Source organism: Rhinopithecus roxellana, chromosome 9 (assembly GCF_007565055.1).
Source record: "Rhinopithecus roxellana isolate Shanxi Qingling chromosome 9, ASM756505v1, whole genome shotgun sequence".
In the NCBI taxonomy this organism is placed as follows: Eukaryota; Metazoa; Chordata; class Mammalia; order Primates; family Cercopithecidae; genus Rhinopithecus; species Rhinopithecus roxellana.
This window is the reverse complement of record NC_044557.1, coordinates 33,892,617-33,913,936: the sequence shown is the minus strand read 5'-3', so window position 1 is coordinate 33,913,936 and position 21,320 is coordinate 33,892,617. Positions and strand designations below refer to the sequence as shown.

Sequence of the window (21,320 nt, the reverse complement as noted above, 5' to 3'; positions counted from 1 at the left end):
GTGGCTGAAGGGGATTTTAGTCTTAAAAGTCAGGTTTTACATCGTATGTTCTCACCGATAAGTGAGCTAAGCTATGAGGATGCAAAGGTATAAGAATAATGCAATGGACTTTGGGGACTGAGGGGAAAAGTAGGAGGAGGGTGAGGGATAAAAGACAACATATATGGTGCAGTGTATACTGCTCGGGTGATGGGTGCACGAGGATCTCACAAATCACCACTAAAGAACTCACCCATGTAACTAAATACCACCTGTACCCCAATAACTTATGGAAAAATAAAATAAATTCTTTTAAAAAATCAGGTTTTAATTTTTATAATGAGAAAATACTCACTTATCATTTTTTTTTTTTAATCTCTCTTTCATGGCACTCCATTGACTATAGTATGCAACGGTCTTCACCACCTGGATCCAACTGTTTTTGGAGCTTTATTTCATGTCCAGTCCCATCTCCCACACTTGCACTGCTTTATACCGCACCAGATTATTCCATCATTCTAATGCCTATATGCCTCAGTCTGTCCCCTCTGCTGGATTGCTATATGCCATTTCCCAAGCCTGGGTTGCTGCTCTCCAGAGCTCAGACTGAATGTCACCTGCTTTACAAAAACGCTGCAAAAGTCTTACTTGGAAGATTCCCTGAGGCATACTTCTCTGTTCTTTTGACATCTTATTTTCATTTGTGCCCCCGGTCCCTAATTGGTGCTGCAGCCAAGTAAATGCTCAATAAATGGTTCCAAATAAATGAATGATAGGAACACTTTCTAGCAGTTTGTTTTTCCATCTAGTGTATCTCAAAGGTGCAACATTTTATTCTGTGTGTATTAACAAATTCCCTAAAGACCAGGGCTATAATTGTGGCATGAATGAGGTCCTAGCCTTTAACTATTCCTTTGATACAATTGGGACAACTATATTTCTGAACCATCCAAGCCCCATTTGTTTTCAGTTTTAGTGAAATCAGCTGAGAATGCATTGCAATTTGTTTTATTCAAGTTCCGTGCCCATAAAGGTCTTTAATTAATAATTCACAGTAGGTCCAAATGAAAAATTCCCTTGACCTCTGACTCGGGGGACTCTGATAACCCAGGCCTTACCTTTTCATCAGCTTGGGTGAGCATTCTCTCTCCAGATTTGAGGATGTATGCTTCACGTGCATTGCATTATAGGATGTGTGAGTATAGTCATTTTCATCGCTGTAGTCAGGACCGAGTAACGTCCGGGCCCAAGTTCCCATGTCATAAGGAGGAAGAGTTCCTCCAAACTCAGAGGGCAAAAATTCAGGATGTATTAGCTGGTGAAGGCTGTTTAAATTGTTTCCATGCAGGAAAATCTGTAAAGAAAACAAAAGTAATTAGCAATACAAAATCCAAAATATACAACCAAGGATTTCATCTAATACACAATTTAGCAATGACAAATTGGATGCACTGCTGGTGATCATGGTGCTTAAAGAGGCATTGATTTTGTGACTGCAGCTTAGTCTTCATAAAATGTTAATGTATTGCTTAGAAAAGAGGCTGAATTAATAGTCATTAAAAATGAAGTTTATGAACAGATTGAGTGTTACTTGGCCGTGGGCCAAATTTATACATATAGTCAACTCCTAATTATCCCTGTTGGTAAAAGGAGTGATGGTGCAGACCACCTGAAACCCCAGCTATTGCTGGATCTCCAGACTGCTGTGTTCTCCCATCTGTGTGCTCTCACCCAGTCCTCCAGATCCTTCCCCCGTTCCCCGGCCTAGACAAAGTTGCAGCTTCTTCCTAACTCATCCTGGTTATAGTTGCCTATTCTGCTTCTTTCCAACCACCTTCCAATTAATTCTTCAGTATCTGCTGACTGCTGACTTCTGTTTATTTTATTTTTATTTTTCCCACGGGGGAAAGTATCTAGAGAAAAAGTTGGTATTTTCTTACTCCTTTAAAATGCTTCTTAGCTCCTAGGGTGATGTGGGCACAAGGTAGAAGAAAATTGATTCTTATTTAATGGAATCAAAAACCACAGCCTGAGAATTTATTGTGAGATATTTTTGCAGCAATTTCCATTTTTGTCTGGATTGGGGACTAAAGTCCAAACAAGTTTGCATCTTCTGAACATACAACAGATAGTGATAAAAATTGGTCAACCAGGAGAGAATCCACACCTCCAAATTACAATTATTTCCAGATAAATCCACAAAGTGAATGAGCCATGAATAGATAATTAGCATTGACTGCAATTTAGGAGTTGACTCTGAAAGGTGACTTAAAGTGCATCTATGTACTGATGTCAGTCCCCACACTTCTTCATGTGGCAGGCATGAAGGCATTATGTGTAACACATAAGGTACACCCAAGTACAGGATCATCAAGTACATACACATGCATGCACATACACATACAGTATAACCATGATGAAATATAAACGTGGGTCAGGCGCAGTGGCTCATGTCTGTAATCCCAGCACTTTGAGACGCTGAGGCGGGCAGATCACCCGAGGTCAAGAGTTCGAGACCAGCCTGGCCAACATGGTGAAACCCCGTCTCTACAAAAAATACAAATTTAGCTGGGCATGGTGGCACACGCCTGTAATCCCAGCTAGTCGGGAGGCTGGGGAAGGAGAATCGCTTGAACCCAGGTGGTGGAGGTTGCAGTGAGCTGAGATCACACCACTGCACTCCAGCCTGGGCAACAGAACAAGACTCTGTCTTGGGAAAAAAAAAAAAAAAAAAAAATATATATATATATATGTGTGTGTGTGTGTGTGTGTGTGTGTGTGTGTGTGTGTGAGTGATTGTTAAAATACTTAAATAGAGGACCTCAATAATAAACACTTGCTACCTTGTTCTATTGTATTGATTTTAACTTATGATGTAATGACATCATTTAAAGATGAAGGGGACAAGAAGTGCTAATTCTTCAGAAGACTACTGGAGCACTTCAGAAAGCATATCAAAACATCAAAATTTCTGATATTGCATTGAGTATGACCAAATTTTAATAAGAATTATTTCTTTCAAAGAAAGTCACTTTTCTGGCTTTTATAAAACTTTTCAGAGGGTGCTGTATATGAAACGTGCTGGAGCAAAGTATCAGCCCTGGTGTTTAGAGAAAACATTTGCACCCTTCCACCCAACATGTCCAGTTTTTGGAAGACAAAGAGTGCTATTAAAAGTGACCCTCCCTTCTTGGGGTCTTGTGGAATGGAGGAACGCAGAAGTAGGTGGCTGGACCCTCTACCTGTTAGAATCTATCCTGTGCCCAAAGCTCCAAAAATGCCCTCCTATGGCATGGCAGCAAGTGTCCACCATGGGAGGAATTCTCTCTGGTTCCAACCTGAATAGAAGAATAAGTTGCTGGAAAGCCTGAAGCCATGTTGAGAACAGTCCTAGAACACTTCTCTGTTCTTACCACTGTCCTGAGCCCCAGATGGGTTTTAAAACTTTTCTGCCTCCTTATTCCAGTAAGTTCTAATTCCTAGTTTCAAACTTGTTTAAGAACAGGGAAATTACCCCTGCCCTACCCCACTGCAATGCTCTCTAAGACCTGGAAGCATCTGAGGTCCAGGAGTTAGAAACCCAGCAGAGTGTGGGAGATGGTGGGGAATCCCTCACTTATCAGTCACTCCTAAATACTCAGAGCTCTTCCCCAGTGTCAGGTACCTTGGGTGTCAGAAGGTGCTGTAGGATTACCCTAGTCAGGTTCCCATGAGGAATGGTGTTCCTGACCCAGGAGGTAGCTGAAATCAGAAAGTCTCAAAGATAAGACTGTAGCATTATTCATAATAGCCAAGATATGGGTACAACCTAAATGTCCATTAACAGATGAATGGATATATACCCAGTGGAATACTATGCAGCCTTAAAGAAGAATGAAATCCTGTCATTTTCAACAACGTGGATGAACCTAAAGCACATTATGTTAACAAAAATAAGCCAGACATAGAAAAACAAATACTGCATGATCACACTTACATGTGGAATCTAAATGAGTTGAAATCATAGAAGTATAGAGCAGAAGGGTGGTTGCCAGGAGCTGAGAGTAGGAAGAAATGGAGAGGTATTGGACAAAGAGGACAAAGTTTCAGTTATACAGGATGAGAATAGATTCTGGAGACCTAATATACAGTAGGGAAACTGTAATAGTAATAATATTGTATTGTTTATTTGAAATTGGCTGAGAGAGTAGATCTTAAGTGTTCTCACCACACACACACATACACACATCCACACAAATCATAACTATAGGAGGTGATAGATGTGTTAATAGCTTGATTGTGGTAATCATTTCACAATGCATAGGTATATAAAAACATCACATTGAACACCTTAAATGTATCCAATTTTTAGTTGTCAATTATACCCAATAACATTGGGGAAAAAAGAAAAGAGAGCTAAATCATAAAGATAAATAAAAGTCACCAAGTCTCATGAGGTACCAACTGCATCACGATACATGTTTTCATAAGCTGTCCCATTAGATTTCCCCAACAACTCTGTGATGTGGGTGTTAATTTCCCCAATTTATAAATGAGAAAATTGAGATTCAGAGTGGTTAAGGAATGTTCAATTACTCTGCTCATCAAAATGCCATGAAAAAGCCCAACTCTGATTGATGGAAAAAACTGGCTTCCCAAGTGTTATCAACTGATATAATTAAGACTGTAAAAGCCTTCCTCATAAGAGCATTGTTATTTCCAAAGAAGAATGCTTTTCCAACTTTACAGGTGATGGAGTTAGCAGTTATCACCCAAAGCCATGGAAGGGAAGAAAAATTGTAATCATTCTTCATAACACTAATACGTTTGCAGAACAAAATGCTAGCTACTAAAATATTTTATGAACAGGAAAGCTGTGGATCCATAATTCTTATCTCCCATAAGAATTTACAGTAAAATGGGCATCCGATATTTGCATGCCTTCAAAGTTTCTTTTGGTTTGTCACTGGGACTCCGAAAATAACCCAGTTCTACTGAATTATTAATTAAACCCAGACCATTTGCAAACTGCAGCTGAGGCTCAAATGTTTAGGGGCTGTAGAAAAACCACAGTGAAAGATAGAGAGAGAAAAAAAATCTGGGGGAAGGAGGGAGGAGGGGAGAGAGAAAACAGAAGCACCATAATTGTCCCAGGCATTCCCCGTTTAAAATTTACATCATGTATTTGTTTTCATTACCCGTTTCCTGGTCTTGTCTTTAAGAAATGGCTTGATGAGTGTGTAGAGGGCATGAATGTACCAGGGCTGGTTGACAAAGTGGACTCCTCCAAAGCGGGCAGGAAAGCTGTCCTGGGGCAGAAAGAGAGAAATGCACATCAATTAGTAAGCACCCTTTGTTAGACTGCACCAGCAGGACCAATGCCCCAAAGAACAACCTGTTTTTCCTGCCTGGTAGAAGCTCTAGCTTCAGGATAAGGAGAGGAAGAAAACACATTCACTTAACACACTAGTTGTTAAGGATGTCTTTATTCCCCTTGCCTCCCTTCTCTCCCTTTGACTCCACGCATAACTGTAAAATTGTGCATGGGTTCCAGGCCTGTCTTTTTCAAATCACAATTACATGACTGTCTATGTGGCACAGAAGCTCGTGCAGCCTGGAGAGTGGGGGAATCTGAATTCTTCATTGCATTAGGTAACCAAGTCTGCCAGGCTCTCTGCACAAGATCTCTCTCTTTACCCTCATTTCCACTCTCCCGCTCCCACCCTTTCCACCAGCTTAATCATGACAGTAACTGTACTTTCTGGGTGAGTGAGTGCTGGCTGTGCAGGAAGTAGTTGCAAAAGGATTTCAAAGGCTCTTAGGAGATGGAGCTCTGTGGAATCAACCAAATTCTAACAAGGTTATAACAACTTTTTCACAGATTGCAGTACTAGCTCCAGTCCACCCTGGGGCACATAGTGAGTCCCAGGGAAAAGATACTTGCTGATTAATGGGCTAGTTGATTCTCCTAGTTGAGGGAATATGAACACCCTTTTCTGTAGATCAACCCATTTCGTAAATAATAGGAAGGAAGAGCATTTAAGAAAAATGATTCCAAATTTAGAATCCAGATCAGGGAATTAGAACCCAGATCAGCTTATGTTTTAGATGCTAGGAAGCTGCTCTCAGTGCTAATTAGATCTATGGAACAAGGGACCATGGCCAGAAAGTCTGAGCTAGTCTTATAAGACCAGGTCCTGTGATCTCCCAATGAATGACTTCAGTAGACTGAGTTCATCTCAGTTAATAGAATTAAAAAAGATGGAACCTCTAAATGCTGTATGAATTGTCAAGTTTGCTATCAATTTCATTGAGACAAACATCTTTGTAAAATGATAGCAAGATGAGATGAAAGCCAAGGGAGTCTGGCTGGTGGAGCAAATGGTTCAGCAGCTAGCTGTTCCCTGAGGGTGTATAAGATGCCTCACCTGGGTCTTTTTTAGTAACAAGGAAAAAAGGTTATTAAATTTTTTTCAGAACCCTTTGAGTCTATAGGATCCCTAGGCATCTTCCATGCCAAGACCTAGTTTCCAATGTGAGTGCATGGAACTGCACTTAAGGTTTGACATTTGAAAAACTTTAAAAATAATTTTTCCCTCTACCTAGACATTTTAGAGTAGAAAGGAATTAAATATTTTGAAGGCTAAACTGGACAATAACAGTAAAAGGTCTTTGCTTTCAGAATATATATATATATTTTGTTTTGTTTCTTTTATTTTCAAAAACTTAACAAGTATAAGGCTAGAGACATCATTTATACTAACTTGCTATTCCAAAACTAATTTGAGAAATGTAAAGATTCTTTATAAGGTTGTCTTTTTTCCTCTAGGTATAGTTGAGGATCTGAAAGTTTTATGATTCCTTAAAAAAAGAGACTATTCCCAAAAGTGTTTCCTTTATAATAAGTGCTATTCACTATCATCACATCTTTTGGCTCCTTTTAACTTCTTATTCAGAAGTAGAATTCATTATTTCATTTACTAAATGTGGTTCTTAGGGGTCATAGAAGAAGAATAAGAGTAAAGCACTTATTTATAAAACCAGGGCTTTACTATCTTTTCTAGTGGGACCAATAAGAGGTTTATTTCTATTGATGGTCCATTGTGTTATATAGTTCTAGGTTAATAAAGTGGAAGGAAACTCTAAATAATATTGAGAGTAGGCAAAGTTGCAAAATATTAACCTTTTAAAAATATCTAGACACTCTAAGTTTTAGTTTATGAAGCCTCAATCATCAAAGACATCAAAAACTATCTTCTGATTGTGACAGGGGAGGTTGAAAGAAAATTATAGTGCTGAGACTCTGTAATTACTCTCTACATTATCCCTGGTTGAGGATTCTGCCAGATTGAAGGCATGGGCTTTTATTCATCTCACTCAAGTCATCCAGTGAATATGTGCAGACAAACACATGTGAACCCTGTGTCTTGACGTTCTGAGTTTGCACCAGAGTAGAAACAGAATCACTTTTACTCAGGTACCTCCCATACAATTCACATGAAAGGCCCTCCTGTCTGATAAAGGCAATGTACAGATGTTCTGGGTCTTCTTGAATGAGCCCAACCATGCTTGTGTGTGTGTGTGTGTGTGTGTGTGTGTGTGTGTGTGTGTGTTGTGCAGAGCGGAAGGTGAGAAAAGGCAAAATCAGCAAACACCCTTCTCATGGTCAACTCATCATTATTGGTTGCCTTTGCCTGATTACATCAGTCAACTGCACACAAAAGGGAAGTTGTCAGTCACACAAAAGTCTCCCAGAACCCCAAGAGGCCTACCACTCTCCTGGAAGAGCATTTCTTAGGGGGCTAGAACAGCTGTATCTCAAGATCATAGGCCTTGGTTCAATGACAGTGTAACACTTTGTCTTTCAGTGTTCTTGGAGACGAAAGAGCATACACCAACATACTCTAAGTTCAAGAAAATAGCATTAATCCTGTACTTTTATACATTTGTCAATAAAAATATAATGTCATTTCAAATTTTAAACAATTCGAATCATAAAATTGTGTCTGCCTCCCAGTTTAAGTTAATTTTGTTTCCTTATTATAAATTATACACATTCTACAAAAGTAAAATCAGATAAAAACATTATTTGAAAAATTAGAAGATACAAGAAGATAAGAAAAAAGAAAAGAAAAGGCCCCTATAATCCCACTGCCAAAGACACACTCTTACTATTTTCTATTATTCAGGATGGGTTATGTAATGTTATAGTAACAAATAACCCCCACTTTTTTTAAATCATTTAAAGCAGTAAAGATTGATTCTTTGTTCACATTAAATGTCTTGCTTGATTTTTGTCTTTCCTGATTAATTTCCTGCTCACACTAAATGTCCTGCCCTTCTTGATTTGCCTGCAGCGAGAGATGCAGCCTCCTCCATATGGAGCAGTGCTGCTTGACATAGTCCAGGAAAACCACATGGAAGAATCATACCTTAGCTCTTAAAGCTGGCTCCAAAAGTGACATGTTTCATCTGCCATATTTTAAAGGTCAAACTCATGCCTGGCTTCCAGGGGATCAGAAAGTAAAATCTACCATGTTTCCAGTAAGAAGAGGACCAAACGTATTGGCAAATAGCAGTAATAATTACCCAAACTCTGCCATCCCTTCACTTTCTTTTTTTCTATCCTTTTTAAATGTGATCATTTTTTAATTGAAAGTAATAACTATTTTTTGATGGCCTACAGTATGTCTCACTTAACACACTGAAAAATAAAAATATAGAGTCTTCAGAGCAGTGGGGAAAACAAAACAGCAATTATATAATGATACATTCAGTGTATTCAATTCTTGCCTTAACAGTTAATTCATGCCTTGCACCTCTTCCATTCAGCACATATTTGTGAGCATCTACTACATGACAAACAGTGGGCATATTCTCCAAAGTGTACTTTAGCGACCAGGGGACTCTGTGATTTTTATCCCCTTTCTTGCCTTCTCTAACCTGTGCTCTACTCACATCCTACACTGCTGAAGTCAGTAGCTTTCATTTTATGGTGATATTATTTCATGGTAAATTCATTTTATGTAAAATTGCAACCTCTCAGAAAATGAAGCCTGTAAACCTTAGATAAGCGTAATTTTTTTTGCTTTTTTAAAGCAAAAGTTGGAAGTTCTGGCCATGGCAATTAGGCAAGAGAAAGAAAAAAAGTATTCAAATAGGAAGAGAGGAAGTCAAATTATCTCTGTTTGCAGATGACATGATTCTATATTGGGAAAACTCCATAGTCTCAGTCCAAATACTCCTTAAGCTGATAAGCAACTTCAGCAAAGTCTCAGGATACAAAATCAATGTGCAAAAATCACAAGCATTCCTATACACCAATAACAGACAAACAGAGAGCCAAATAATGAGTGAACTTCCATTCACAATTGCTTAAAAGAGAATAAAATACCTAGGAATCCAACTTGCAAGGGATGTGAAGGACCTAGTCAAGAAGAACTACAAACCATTGCTCAATGAAATAAAAGAGGACACAAACAAATGGAAGAACATTCCATACTCATGGATACGAAGAATCAATATCATGAAAATGGCTGTACTGCCCAAGGTAATTTACAGATTCAATGCCATCCCCATCAAGTTACCAATGACTTTCTTCACAGAATTGGAAAAAACTGCTTTAAAGTTCATATGGAACCAAAAAAGAGACCACATTGCCAAGACAATCCTAAGCCAAAAGAACAAAGCTAGAGGCATCACACTACCTGACTTCAAACTATACTACAAAGCTACTGTAACCAAAACAGCATGGTACTGGTACCAAAACAGAGATATAGATCAATGGAACAGAATAGAGCCCTCAGAAATAATACCACACATCTACAGCCATCTGATCTTTGACAAACATGTCAAAAACAAAAAATGGGGAAAGGATTCCCTATTTAATAAATGATGCTGGGAAAAGTGGTTAGTCAGATGTAGAAAGCTGAAATTGGATCCCTTCCTTACACCTTATACAAAAATTAATTCAAGATGGATGAAAGACTTAAATGTTTGACCTAAACCATAAAAACTGTAGAAGAAAACCTAGGCAATACCATTCAGGACATAGTCAGGGGCAATGACTTCATGACTAAAACACCAAAAGCAACAGCAACAAAAGCCAAAACTGACAAATGGGATCTAATTAAACTAAAGAGCTTCTGCACAGCAAAAGAAACTACCATCAGAGTGAACAGGCAACCTACCAAATGGGAGAAAATTTTTACAGCCTACCTGTCTGACAAAAGGCTAATATCCAGAATCTACAAATAACTCAAACAAATTTACGAGAAAAAAAAAAATCAAACAGCCCCATCAAAAAGTGGGCGAAGGATATGAACAGACACTTCTCAAAAGAAGACATTTATGCAACCAACAGACACATGAAAAAATGCACATCATCACTGGCCATCAGAGAAAAGGAAATCAAAATCACAACGAGATACCATCTCACACCAGTTAGAATGGGCGATCATTAAAAAGTTGGGAAACAACAGGTGCTAGAGAGGATGTGGAGAAACAGGAATGCTTTTACACTGTTGGTGGGACTGTAAACTAGTTCAACCATTGTGGAAGACAGTGTGGCCATTCCTCAAGGATCTAGAACTAGACATACCATTTGACCCAGCCATCCCATTACTGGGCATATACCCAAAAGATTATAAATCATGCTGCTATAAAGACACATGCACATGTATGTTTATTGCAGCACTATTCACAATAGCGAAGACTTGGAACCAACCGAAATGTCCATCAATGATAGACTGGATTAAGAAAATGTGGCACTTATACACCATGGAATACTATGCAACCATAAAAAAGGATGAGTTCATGTCCTTTGTAGGGACATAGATGAAGCTGGAAATCATCATTCTGAGCAAACTATCTCATGGACAGAAAACCAAATGCTGCATGTTCTCACTCATAGGTGGGAATTGAACAATGAGAACACTTGGACACAGGGTGGGGAACATCACACACCAGGGCCTGTTGTGGGGTGGGGGGTGGGGGGAAGGATATCATTAGGAGATATACCTAATGTAAATGACGAGTTAACGGGAGCAGCACACCAACATGGCACATGTATACATATGTAACAAACCTGCGCGTTGTGCACACGTACCCTAGAACTTAAAGTATAATAAAAAACGTATTATTTGATTCAAAGTTCCATTTAATTCATAGTCTCAAATGCCACAGCAAAGGAAGAGTTGTGGTAAGTTTACCCTCAGTTAGGTGGTGCAGCTGAACTTTACTCAATTTGTAGACTCCATTTAAGGCTGCTTCATTCTCTTCTTCTAATGTTTTATGTTTTTAAATTTAAAATACATCACTCTCCCTATAGAGCCTCTGAGATGAGAGCATGATGCCATGGTCTAGCAAAAAGGTGTCCCTTTGAGGGATCTCACAGGCACTCTTCTGCTGTAACAATGGAGTTCTGCGTGTACAGTGGTAACTGAAGGTCCCAAGTGTAGTTCAAGATTTTCTCATAAAATATGATAATTGAATTCCTCCTTGTGCAAAGATGAAGTAGTCATACTTCATCTTTGATGAAGTATGGATAGTGTATATAAGGATAGTGTATATAAGATAACCATAGGAAGACTTCAAAGGTGGAGAGAAGAAGTCAAATCAGCTAGGGACTCTGAGACCAAGGAAGGACATGATAGAGAGTTCCCCAGGTTTCCTTTTTTTTAGCTCTACATGTCAAAGACTCGGGACAGAAGAAGGCAGCACCTGGAAAAACCAACTGGTGCAGACAACAAATAAATAAATAAAAAGCAACTAAAAAAGGCTGCTCTTTAATGAAATGACTAGGTAACAGGCAGTCTAGCAAAATAGACAATATTTATATAATAGCTGCTCTATGCCAGTCAAACGTCACAGGAAAAAACTGTGGTCCCTTCCTAACCATGCTAGCAAAGTCTGAGTGGGCAGCTTGATCTTCACCTTAGCAAGGCTATAACAAGATGCATAACATCCCTGCCAGAACAGTGTTATAGAAGATCGAGTGGAGAGCCAGAATTTTTATTCTTCCTAGTCAATAATGAGACCCTATTTCACTCTGGCAGTGTCAGTGGAGACCATGTGGGTAAACTGGACTTCCTCCCCCACCTGTCAGTAATGAGAATCCCTTCCTTTTCTCCACTGATGGTGTTGGAAGGGGACTAATAGACAGTCAAGACTTTAATCGTTGTCCAGTGTTAATGAAGCCACTACCACCACACTGTCAGTAGAGATCATGTGGGGAGCCAGAACTCCCACCCCTGCCCAGCAGCAATGAGGAGGCCCTCCCTTCTTGGGTGTCAACAGAGGCTGAGTGAAGAACATGTTAATGATGAGGCAGCACACCCCACTTTCACTGCTAGAGTGGTATCAAAAAAAGCCAGCTAAAACAAAGGTTTACATTAGATCCAGAGTTTCAGGACATAATACAGAAATGTCCAGATTTCAAAAAATCATTCTTTATACTAACAACCAGAAATATCTCAAATAAAAAATGACAGTCAATAGAGGACAACACCAGATGACAGAGGTGTTAGCATTATCTGACAAAGATTTTAATTTAGCCATCATGAACAATGTTTCAATAGCAATTATGGACATGTATGATGCAGATGAAAAAGTAGTTTTAGAAAAGAAATATAAATTTATAGCAAATAAATGTGAAATAGAAAAAAGAAGCATCTGATTTTTTTTTTTTCTTGAGAGAGGGTCTCACTATGTTGCCCAGGCTGGTCTCAGACTCCTGGCCTCAAGTGATCCTTTTGCCTCGGCCTCCCAAAGTCTTGGGATTACAGGCATGAGCCACTGTGCCTGGCTTATTTGGAAATGTCAAACTGAAAAATAACCAAAAAGTCCAATAAAAAGCTTAGCAGATGGGCCGAACATCAGAAAAGAAGTGACAGAAGAAACAATCAGTGAACTGGAAGACAGAAAAAATGGGAATTACTTAACGTGAACTACAGAGAGAAAATAGACTAAATGAAGAAACCTTCCTTTTGGGGGTCTATAACAAAAAAACTAAAATTCGTGTCATTGGAGTCCTTAAAAGGAAGGAGACAGATCGAGGCTGGAAAAGTACTTAAGAAAATAACGGCTGAAAACTTCCATAATTTAGAAAGGGACATAAACCTACAGATTCGACAAGCTGGGTCAACACCAAACAATATGAACTCAAATAAATTGATGCCAAGTCATATCATAATTATATTTCTGAAGTATCAATACAGAATACAGAAAGCACAACAACAACAACAAACAACAACATCTTGACTCTTGAGGAAAACAAATGGAATGACAACAGATTTCTCATTAGACACCATGGAGGTCAGAAGGAAGTCGCAAAATATTTTTCAGGTACTGAAAACAAGGAACTGTCAACCCAGAATTCTATACCTACTAAAAATGCTCTTCAAGAATCGAGAGAAATCACGAAGTTCTCAGGTTAAGGAAAACTAAGCACATTTGTTGCCAGTAGACTTATTTAATGAAATCATAGCTCCGTGAAGTTCTCCTAAACATGAAGGAAACCATAAAATAACCTTTCCTCAAACAGAAAGGAAAAATGGTAAGAGAATTCTCGAATCATCAGGAAGGAAGAACACGGTAAGAAAACTATAAGTAAGCAGTATGGGCTTTTCTTTTCCTCTTGAGTTTTCTAAATTGTCTTTGATAGTTGAAGTAAAAATTATGATACTCTGATATGGTTCAAAGATGTATGTAGGGGACGAAATATTTCAGACAATTATATTATAAATTAGGGAGGAAAAAGGGATGAGAAGGTTTTTGTACTTCACTTGAACTGTTGAAATGACAGCATAAAAGACTATAAGTTATGAATGCATAACATAATACTTACAATGATCACTAAAAAAACTACATGAAAAGATATATTTAACAATACTATAGATAAATAAAAACAGAATTTGAAAAAGAAGTACAAGTAACCCAGAAGAAGGCAGGAAAAATAAAATAGAGAAATGCAGAACAGAAAGAACAAACAGAAAAAAAAAAAAATTAGAATGGCATACTTATGCCCTAACATAAAAAGAATTAATTTAAATATAAATGATCTAAATATGCCAATTAAAAGACAGATACTAGCACAGTAAATTAAAAAACATTATCTGCTATATATGCTGTATATAAGAAACTGACTCCAAATATAAATATATAGACTGCAACACATGCAAAGCAAAAGCTAGTAGAACTGGAAAAAGAAATAGACAAATCCATAATTACTATTGGGGATTTGAATATCACTTTCTCAACAACTGATAATCTTTTAGACAGAAAATCAGCAAAGGTATAGAAGAACTCAACATCATTAATCAGCAGAAGTCTATTGATATTTCTAAAATACTTAACCCCAAAACAGAAGAATATACTTTGTTTTTCAAGTACACATAGAACATGCACCAAAATAAACCATACCTAAATCATAAAACAAATCTCAACAAATTTAAAACCAGTGAAATAATACAGATTATTCTGTTTATAATGGAATCAAACTAGAAATCAATAATAGATAAGAGGAAAATCTTTGATCATTTGGAAACTATACAACACAGTTCTAAATAACCCACAGATGTGCAAAAAAAAAAAAAAAATCCTTCGAAAGAAATTTTAAAATACATGGAACTGAAGGAAAATGAAAACACAATATGGTTTGAATATTTTTTCTTCCTTGAAACTCATGTTGAAACTTACTCCTTAATGTGGCAGTACTGAGAGGTGGGGACAGTACTGAGAAGTGATTGGGTCATGAGGGCTCAGTTCTCATGAATGAATAAATCCATTTGTAGATCAATGGATCAAGGAAGCAGGATCGGTGGCTTTCTAAGAAGAGGAAGAGAGATTTAAACTACTATGCTCAGCCCACTCAACATGAACTGCCCTATGCCACTCTGGGATATTACATAGTCCCTACCAGCAAGAAGGCCCTCAATAGATATAACCTCTCAATTTTGTGGACTTCTCCACTTCCCTAATGGTAAGAAATACATTTCTTTTCTTTATAAATTACCCAATTTCAGGTATATTGTTATAACAACAGAAAACAGACCAAGACATAGGACATATCAAAATTTGTGGCGCACAGCTAAGGCAGTGTTGACAGGGAAATTTGTAGCATTAAATATATATTTCTTTATTTACTTAAACAGAAAAGTATTGAATCAATAATCTAATCCCCTACCCCAAGAACTTAGAAAGAGAGGAGCAAAATAAAGCCAAAGTAAGCATAAAAAGAAAATAATAAAGGTAAGAGCAGAAACTGATAAAATTAAAAATAGAAAAATAATAAAATCAATGAAACAAAGAGCTGATTCATTGAAAAGATCAATAAAATTAACAAACCATTAGCAAGTTTGACAAGGGAACAAAAAAAGATGTCACAAATTACCAACATTGGGAATGAAATAGGGCATACTACTATGGACCCTGCAGACACCCAAAGGATAAGCAGGGAATATTATAAAGAACTCTACATGCATATATTTAACAACTTAGAGGAAACAGATCAATTTCTCATAAAATACAGACTACTTCCCCAATATGAAACAGGTAATTTAATAGCCCTATAACTGTTAAGAATATTAACTGTGTGATTTATAAAGCTACCAAGAATAAATATTCAGGCTCAAATGATTTTACTAGGAGATTCTACCGAACTTTTACGGAAGAATTAACACTAATTTTACACAGTCTCTGTCAGAAAATAGAAGTGAAGGTAACACTTTCCAGTTGATTTATGAAGCTAGTATACCTTTGTCTCAGTCTGTTTTGCTAGAAATATGTGAGATTAAGCAAATTATAAAAAAAGGAGATTTATTTGGCTGATGGTTCTGCAAGCTACATAAGAAACATAGTGTCAGCATCTGCTTCTGGTGAGGGCTTCAGGGAGCTTCCACTCATGGCTAAAGGTAAAGAGGAGCAGGTGTGTAGAGATCACATGGCAGGAAGTGAGAGAGAGTGGGGAGGGAGGTCCCAGGCTCTTTATAAGAATCAGACTTCCCAGGAACTAGAGTGAGAAGTCATTACCATGAAGACCAAGCAGTTCATGAAGGATCCACCCCCATAACCCACTAGGCTCTGCCTCCAACAATTTGGAGTGGACAAACATCCAAACTACATCAATCCTTATGTACCCAAACAAGGTGAAAACAGAATGAAACAATAAAATTGCAGATCAATGTCACTCATGAATACAGATGCAAAAATTCTTAACGAAATATTAGCATATGGAATTCAGCAATATATAAAAAGAATTATACACTATGATCAAATTGAGTTTATTCCAGAGATGCAAGGCTAGCTTATATTATAGAAATCAATGTAATTGCGTTAATCATGTTTTCTAGTTTCTATACTTGATGCTTTGACATCTAAGGTCTTCTAGACCAAGGAGGAACTGCTCCAACTAGTTGATTCCTAGAGAGAACAAATGACTAACCTGGGAGCTCCCCTTTCCTATGCAAACTGACCAATCTAGCACCTATACTTCTAACCACCTCCTTTGGGCTCCTATGCTCTGGGCCACTATTCCCTTACCCTAATCACCCCAGGGTCAGTTACTAGACAATTAACAACAACACCAACACCCAAGAGTCCACTAAAACGATTCAGACTAGCCAATCAATCCTAAACTTGCTGAGACTTCATTCCCAGCCTTACCCATTCTTTCCCATGAAAATCACAATAAAGCCTCTTGCCCAAGTTCTCTACTCACTCCGCTGCCTCCTGACTAACCTCGGGGCTTTCCCGTGTGACTCCATTCTGTAGTATGGAATGCTCCCTGTTTCTAGGGATCTGTGAGTGTAACAAACTTATAGCAGTTACTCCATGTCTGCCTGTCTTGCTGTATCTGATTAAAACAAATCCCTGGTACTTTCACAATAGTAACTCATCATATTACAAAGCCGAAGAAGAAAAATCACATGATCATATCTACTGATACATAAAAAGGTTTTGACAAAATTCAACACTGATTCATGTTAAAAATGCTCAGAAAAATAGAGAGAAACTTTCTAAACGTGTTTTAAAACATCTGGCAAAAACCTATATCTAATGCTATACTTTATGCTGGAAAACTGAACGTTTTTCCCCTAAGAACAGGAACAAGACAAGCTCGTATCTGATCTCATCACTCTTATTCAACACATGCTGGAAACTCCAGCTACAGCATTAAGAAAAGAAACTAAAATGCTTACAGATTAAAAAGGCAAAAATATAGCTGTCTCGATTTGCAGATAACATGACTGTCTACATTTAAAAATCCCAAGGAATCTATAAAAGAACCTTTCCTATAGCTAATTAATAAGTTTATCAGTTTTGTAGGATTTAAGACAAACATAAAAAATTATATTTCTCTATACCAACAATAAATATGAAGACACCAAAATTAAAAATACATAACTATATATAATTGCTCAAAATATTAAATACTTAAGTGTAAATCTAACAAAACATATTTGTAATTTGTATGCTGAAAATTGCACATTTCTGATGAAAGAAGTTAAAAAAGATCTACCTAAATGGAAGACATACATTTGCAGATTTTAAGATGATATTTATATTAATTCCCCTCAAATTGGTAAACAGGTTTAATGCAACATCCATCAAAATCCAAGTAAGAATTTTATTTTTGCAGATATTGATAGAATTATTTTAAAATTTTTATGGAAAAGCATAGGCCCTGGAATAGTTAAAATAATTTTGAAAAAGAATAAAGTGGAAGGAATTATTCTACCAAATTTCAAGGTTCATCATGTAGTTATAGTAACCAAGACTGGCTGGTATTGGTGGAGGAAAAGATATATAGATTAAGGGAACAGAATAGAGAACCCAGGAATCGAACTACACAAATGCTGAAGCGGTTTTTATGCTAAGGTATAAAAGCATTATATAACATTATATTTTATACCTTACATATATACCTTATATATAAGGTATAAAAGCATTCCAGTGGCATAAAGATAGCTTTTCAACAAATGGTGCTGGAGCAATAGAACATCCATAGAGAAAACAAAAAACAAAACAAAAAAACACCTGACTTAACCTTCATACCTCATACAAAATTGATTCAAAAATTAACTCGTGAATTTAAATGCAATACAATCATAAAACTTTTAGAAAGAAAGAAACATAGGAAATGATCTTCAAGATCTAGGACTGGCAAGAGGTTCTTAGACTTGTCTCCAAAAGCGTGATACATAAAACAAGTAAAAAGACAATAAGTTGGTTACTGCAAAAATTAAAAACTTGTTCTGTGAAAGCTCATGTGAATTAGATGAAAGCAAAAACTGTAGACTGAGATAAAATATTTGCAAATTACATTCCAACAAAGGACAAGTATCTAGAATACATAATAAGCTCTCAAATATAACAGTATTGAAACAAGAAATCCAATGAGAATACGAGTAAAAACATGCCAGAAAATTTTACCAAAGAAAATATAAGATGTCAAATAAGTACATGAGAAGATATTTCACATCATTAACCAAGTGAAAGGCAAATTAAAACCACAATGAGCTATCACACTACAAATCCATCAGAACGGCTTAAAAAAATAGTGACACCTCTGGCCAGGTACAGTGGCTCATGCCTTATAATCCCAGCACTTCGGGAGGCCAAGGTGGGCAGATCACGAGGTCAGGAGTTCGAGACCAGCCTGGCCAACATGGTTAAACCCTGTCTATACTAAAAATACAAAAACTAGCCAGGCGTGGTGGCGCATGCCTGCAATCCCAGCTACTTGGGAGGCTGAGGCAGGAGAATCACTTGAATCCGGGAGGTGGAGGTAGCAGTGAGCTGAGATCGCGCCACTGCACTCCAGCCTGGGTGACAGAGCAAGACTCCATCTCAAAAAAAAAAAAAAGTGACACCTCCAAATGCTGGTGAGGATGTGGACAACCTGGATTGCTCATACAATGCTGGAAGTATAATATGGTATAGCCACTCTGGAAGATAATATGGCAGTTTTCTAGAAAACAGAACATACAATGACCATATGACCCAGCAATTGTACTCCTGAGCATTTATTTCAGAGAAATAAAAACTTATATTCACACAAAAACTGTTACAAAGATGTTCACAGCAGCTCTATTTGTAATAAAAAGTGGAAACAACTCACATGTCCTTCAGTAAAAGAATGGTTAAGCAAACTGGTACAGCCAGACCATGGAACACTGCTCAGCAATGAAAAAAAACAAACTGTTGATATCTACAACAACCTGGGTGAATCTCTGGAGAATTTTGCTGAGTGAAAAGGGAAATCCCCCCAAAATTACATACTCTGTGATTCCATTTATATGATGTTATTGAAATGCTGAAATCATTATTGAAATGATGAAATTATAGAAACAGAACAGATTAGTGATTGCCAGGGGCTGAGTAGGTGGGGTTGAGGGAAGTGAGTGTGGCTATAAAAGGGTAACGTGGGCCATCCTTGCGATGATGGAATGTTCTGTACCTTGATATACAAAAGAAGGATGGTCTTTTCTGCCTTACATGGGATGTTAAAAAAGAAACCAAAAAGTGCCATGATAAATTGCAAGGCACAAGATACATTTCAGTACATTCCATCTTAGAACCTCTTGATTTTCTTTGGGAGTCTCAGACAGTGTTAAGTGATTCTTGCAGTCCATTAGAAATGCACTTCATTTTTTAATGGGCACTTCGTTTGCACTTCATTTTCACACTGGCACTATGCAAGCATCACTCAACTGCCTTGTTTTGTGTTTGATCAGAATTTAGGAGCAACGTAATATAGGCAAAAGTATTCCCTCTCTCTCTTCAAAAATCAGTTACAGATGTCACTAGTGGCCATTGGCTCAGTTTCTGCTGGATAATGAAGCACTTACTAGTGCCATTTGCTAAGATTCGTAATGCTTGCAGGCTAACATACTTCACAACAAGGTTCAAAACATATGTGAACTCAATATCACCTTGCCTTGGGAAGCTTAGGAAGCTTCTTTCACATTGGCTGCCCTTCATAACTCTCATCTGTCCTTAACTCTTCTTACCGCTCTTATGCGAAAACTAAAATGAGACCCCTCCAAGTTGCAAACACAATGAACTCCCTCTATCTACTAAGATTCCTCTGAAAAACAAATGTGGAGAAGAAAAGGGAGAAGATGACAGAGGAGCTGACATTGAAATCTTCTGTCCCCTTCTCTTTAGTGTAAGGGAAGACTGTCTTTCAGGGCTTGGGTGGAGGCAGCCCTTCAGTCACATACCTGCATGCATGTAGATCTGCAGGTGGTAAAAGCACAAAGCATGAAGTTAGGCTTTATCTATTCAGTTCATGCATGTCCTACCAATGACATCCATTTCCCACATCGAAGCAGACAGGTTAAAAACATTTTCAGCAGCATAAGTGGGTTTTGTTGATGTGAAAGAGTCTTCTAAGAATGCTATATTTATTTTATGATGATGGGTTTATCTTATACCATGTGACAGTCATTAGTGAGGAAGTCCCATATCCACATATCTGCAATAAAATGAAGAGCTCATGCAATAGCAGTTACACACCAAATGCTCTTTTTGTTATATTAACACAAGTGAGAAACAGAGAAAAGAGAATGCACTCATTAGAAAGGAAACTGGACAACCACTCCATATCATAATAAGCAATGAATTTTCTTAGAGTATATGTCCTAGAAGCCACTGTTGATGTCCAAGAAGCTGTACCAACCCAGTGTTCCCTTGAGGTTAGGAGGGGTCTACGTTTTTTTCTGCAGGTTCATATCAGAGCATACTAGAAGATAAAGTTTTCTAAGCAGATCTTAGAACAGTTCTAACTCTTTGGCAATTTTCCTAAAAATATTAAGCAAAACTGGCATCTGCCAAACTAGCCCAAATCAGCAGATCAAGCATGGACGCTTTCCTGGCTGCAACCTAAACAATGTTTCCTAATTGTCCCTTTTATATTCAACAATTCAGATAAGAACATGGTGTCTCTTGGAGAAGGAAGAATGACGGAAGGAACATGAAAGTCATTAGAAGCAAACATCTCTGGCAAATGATAAATTTGAACCACACAAATATCTTTAGTCTGTAAGGAAGTTTGCAACAAACAGGTATAATAACATTTTAAAGTCTTGACAGATACAATTTAAGAGAAAACCTTAAGAGCAGTTTAGATAATTTAATAGCTAAGAATTACTGGACACTTAGTATGCATCAGGAACTGTGCTAAGCATTTTTACATGTGTTGTCTCATGTAACACTCTTGATAATATTATGGAGGTTCTATTATTATATTATCTGTATTCAATAATTCAACAAGCAGTTATTGAGCTCTTGTGAGTGAAATGCAGGAGGTGCAGGGATATACAAGACACATTCCTTGTCTTCAGTTAGTTCATCTGCCA

At 37.5% G+C, this 21,320-nt stretch overlaps 1 protein-coding gene across 1 annotated transcript in view; it reads right to left on the bottom strand.

The window, feature by feature from the left end:
- CLVS1 (clavesin 1) overlaps positions 1 to 21,320 on the bottom strand; it is a 218,653-nt gene that overhangs the window by 31,524 nt on the left and 165,809 nt on the right. The window contains exons 4-5 of the mRNA XM_010360364.2: positions 5,157 to 5,267; positions 1,098 to 1,333 (exon numbers count right to left, since the gene is read on the bottom strand). Coding sequence (XP_010358666.1) covers positions 1,098 to 1,333; positions 5,157 to 5,267 — 347 coding nt within the window. The remainder of the gene's footprint in view (positions 1 to 1,097; positions 1,334 to 5,156; positions 5,268 to 21,320) is intronic.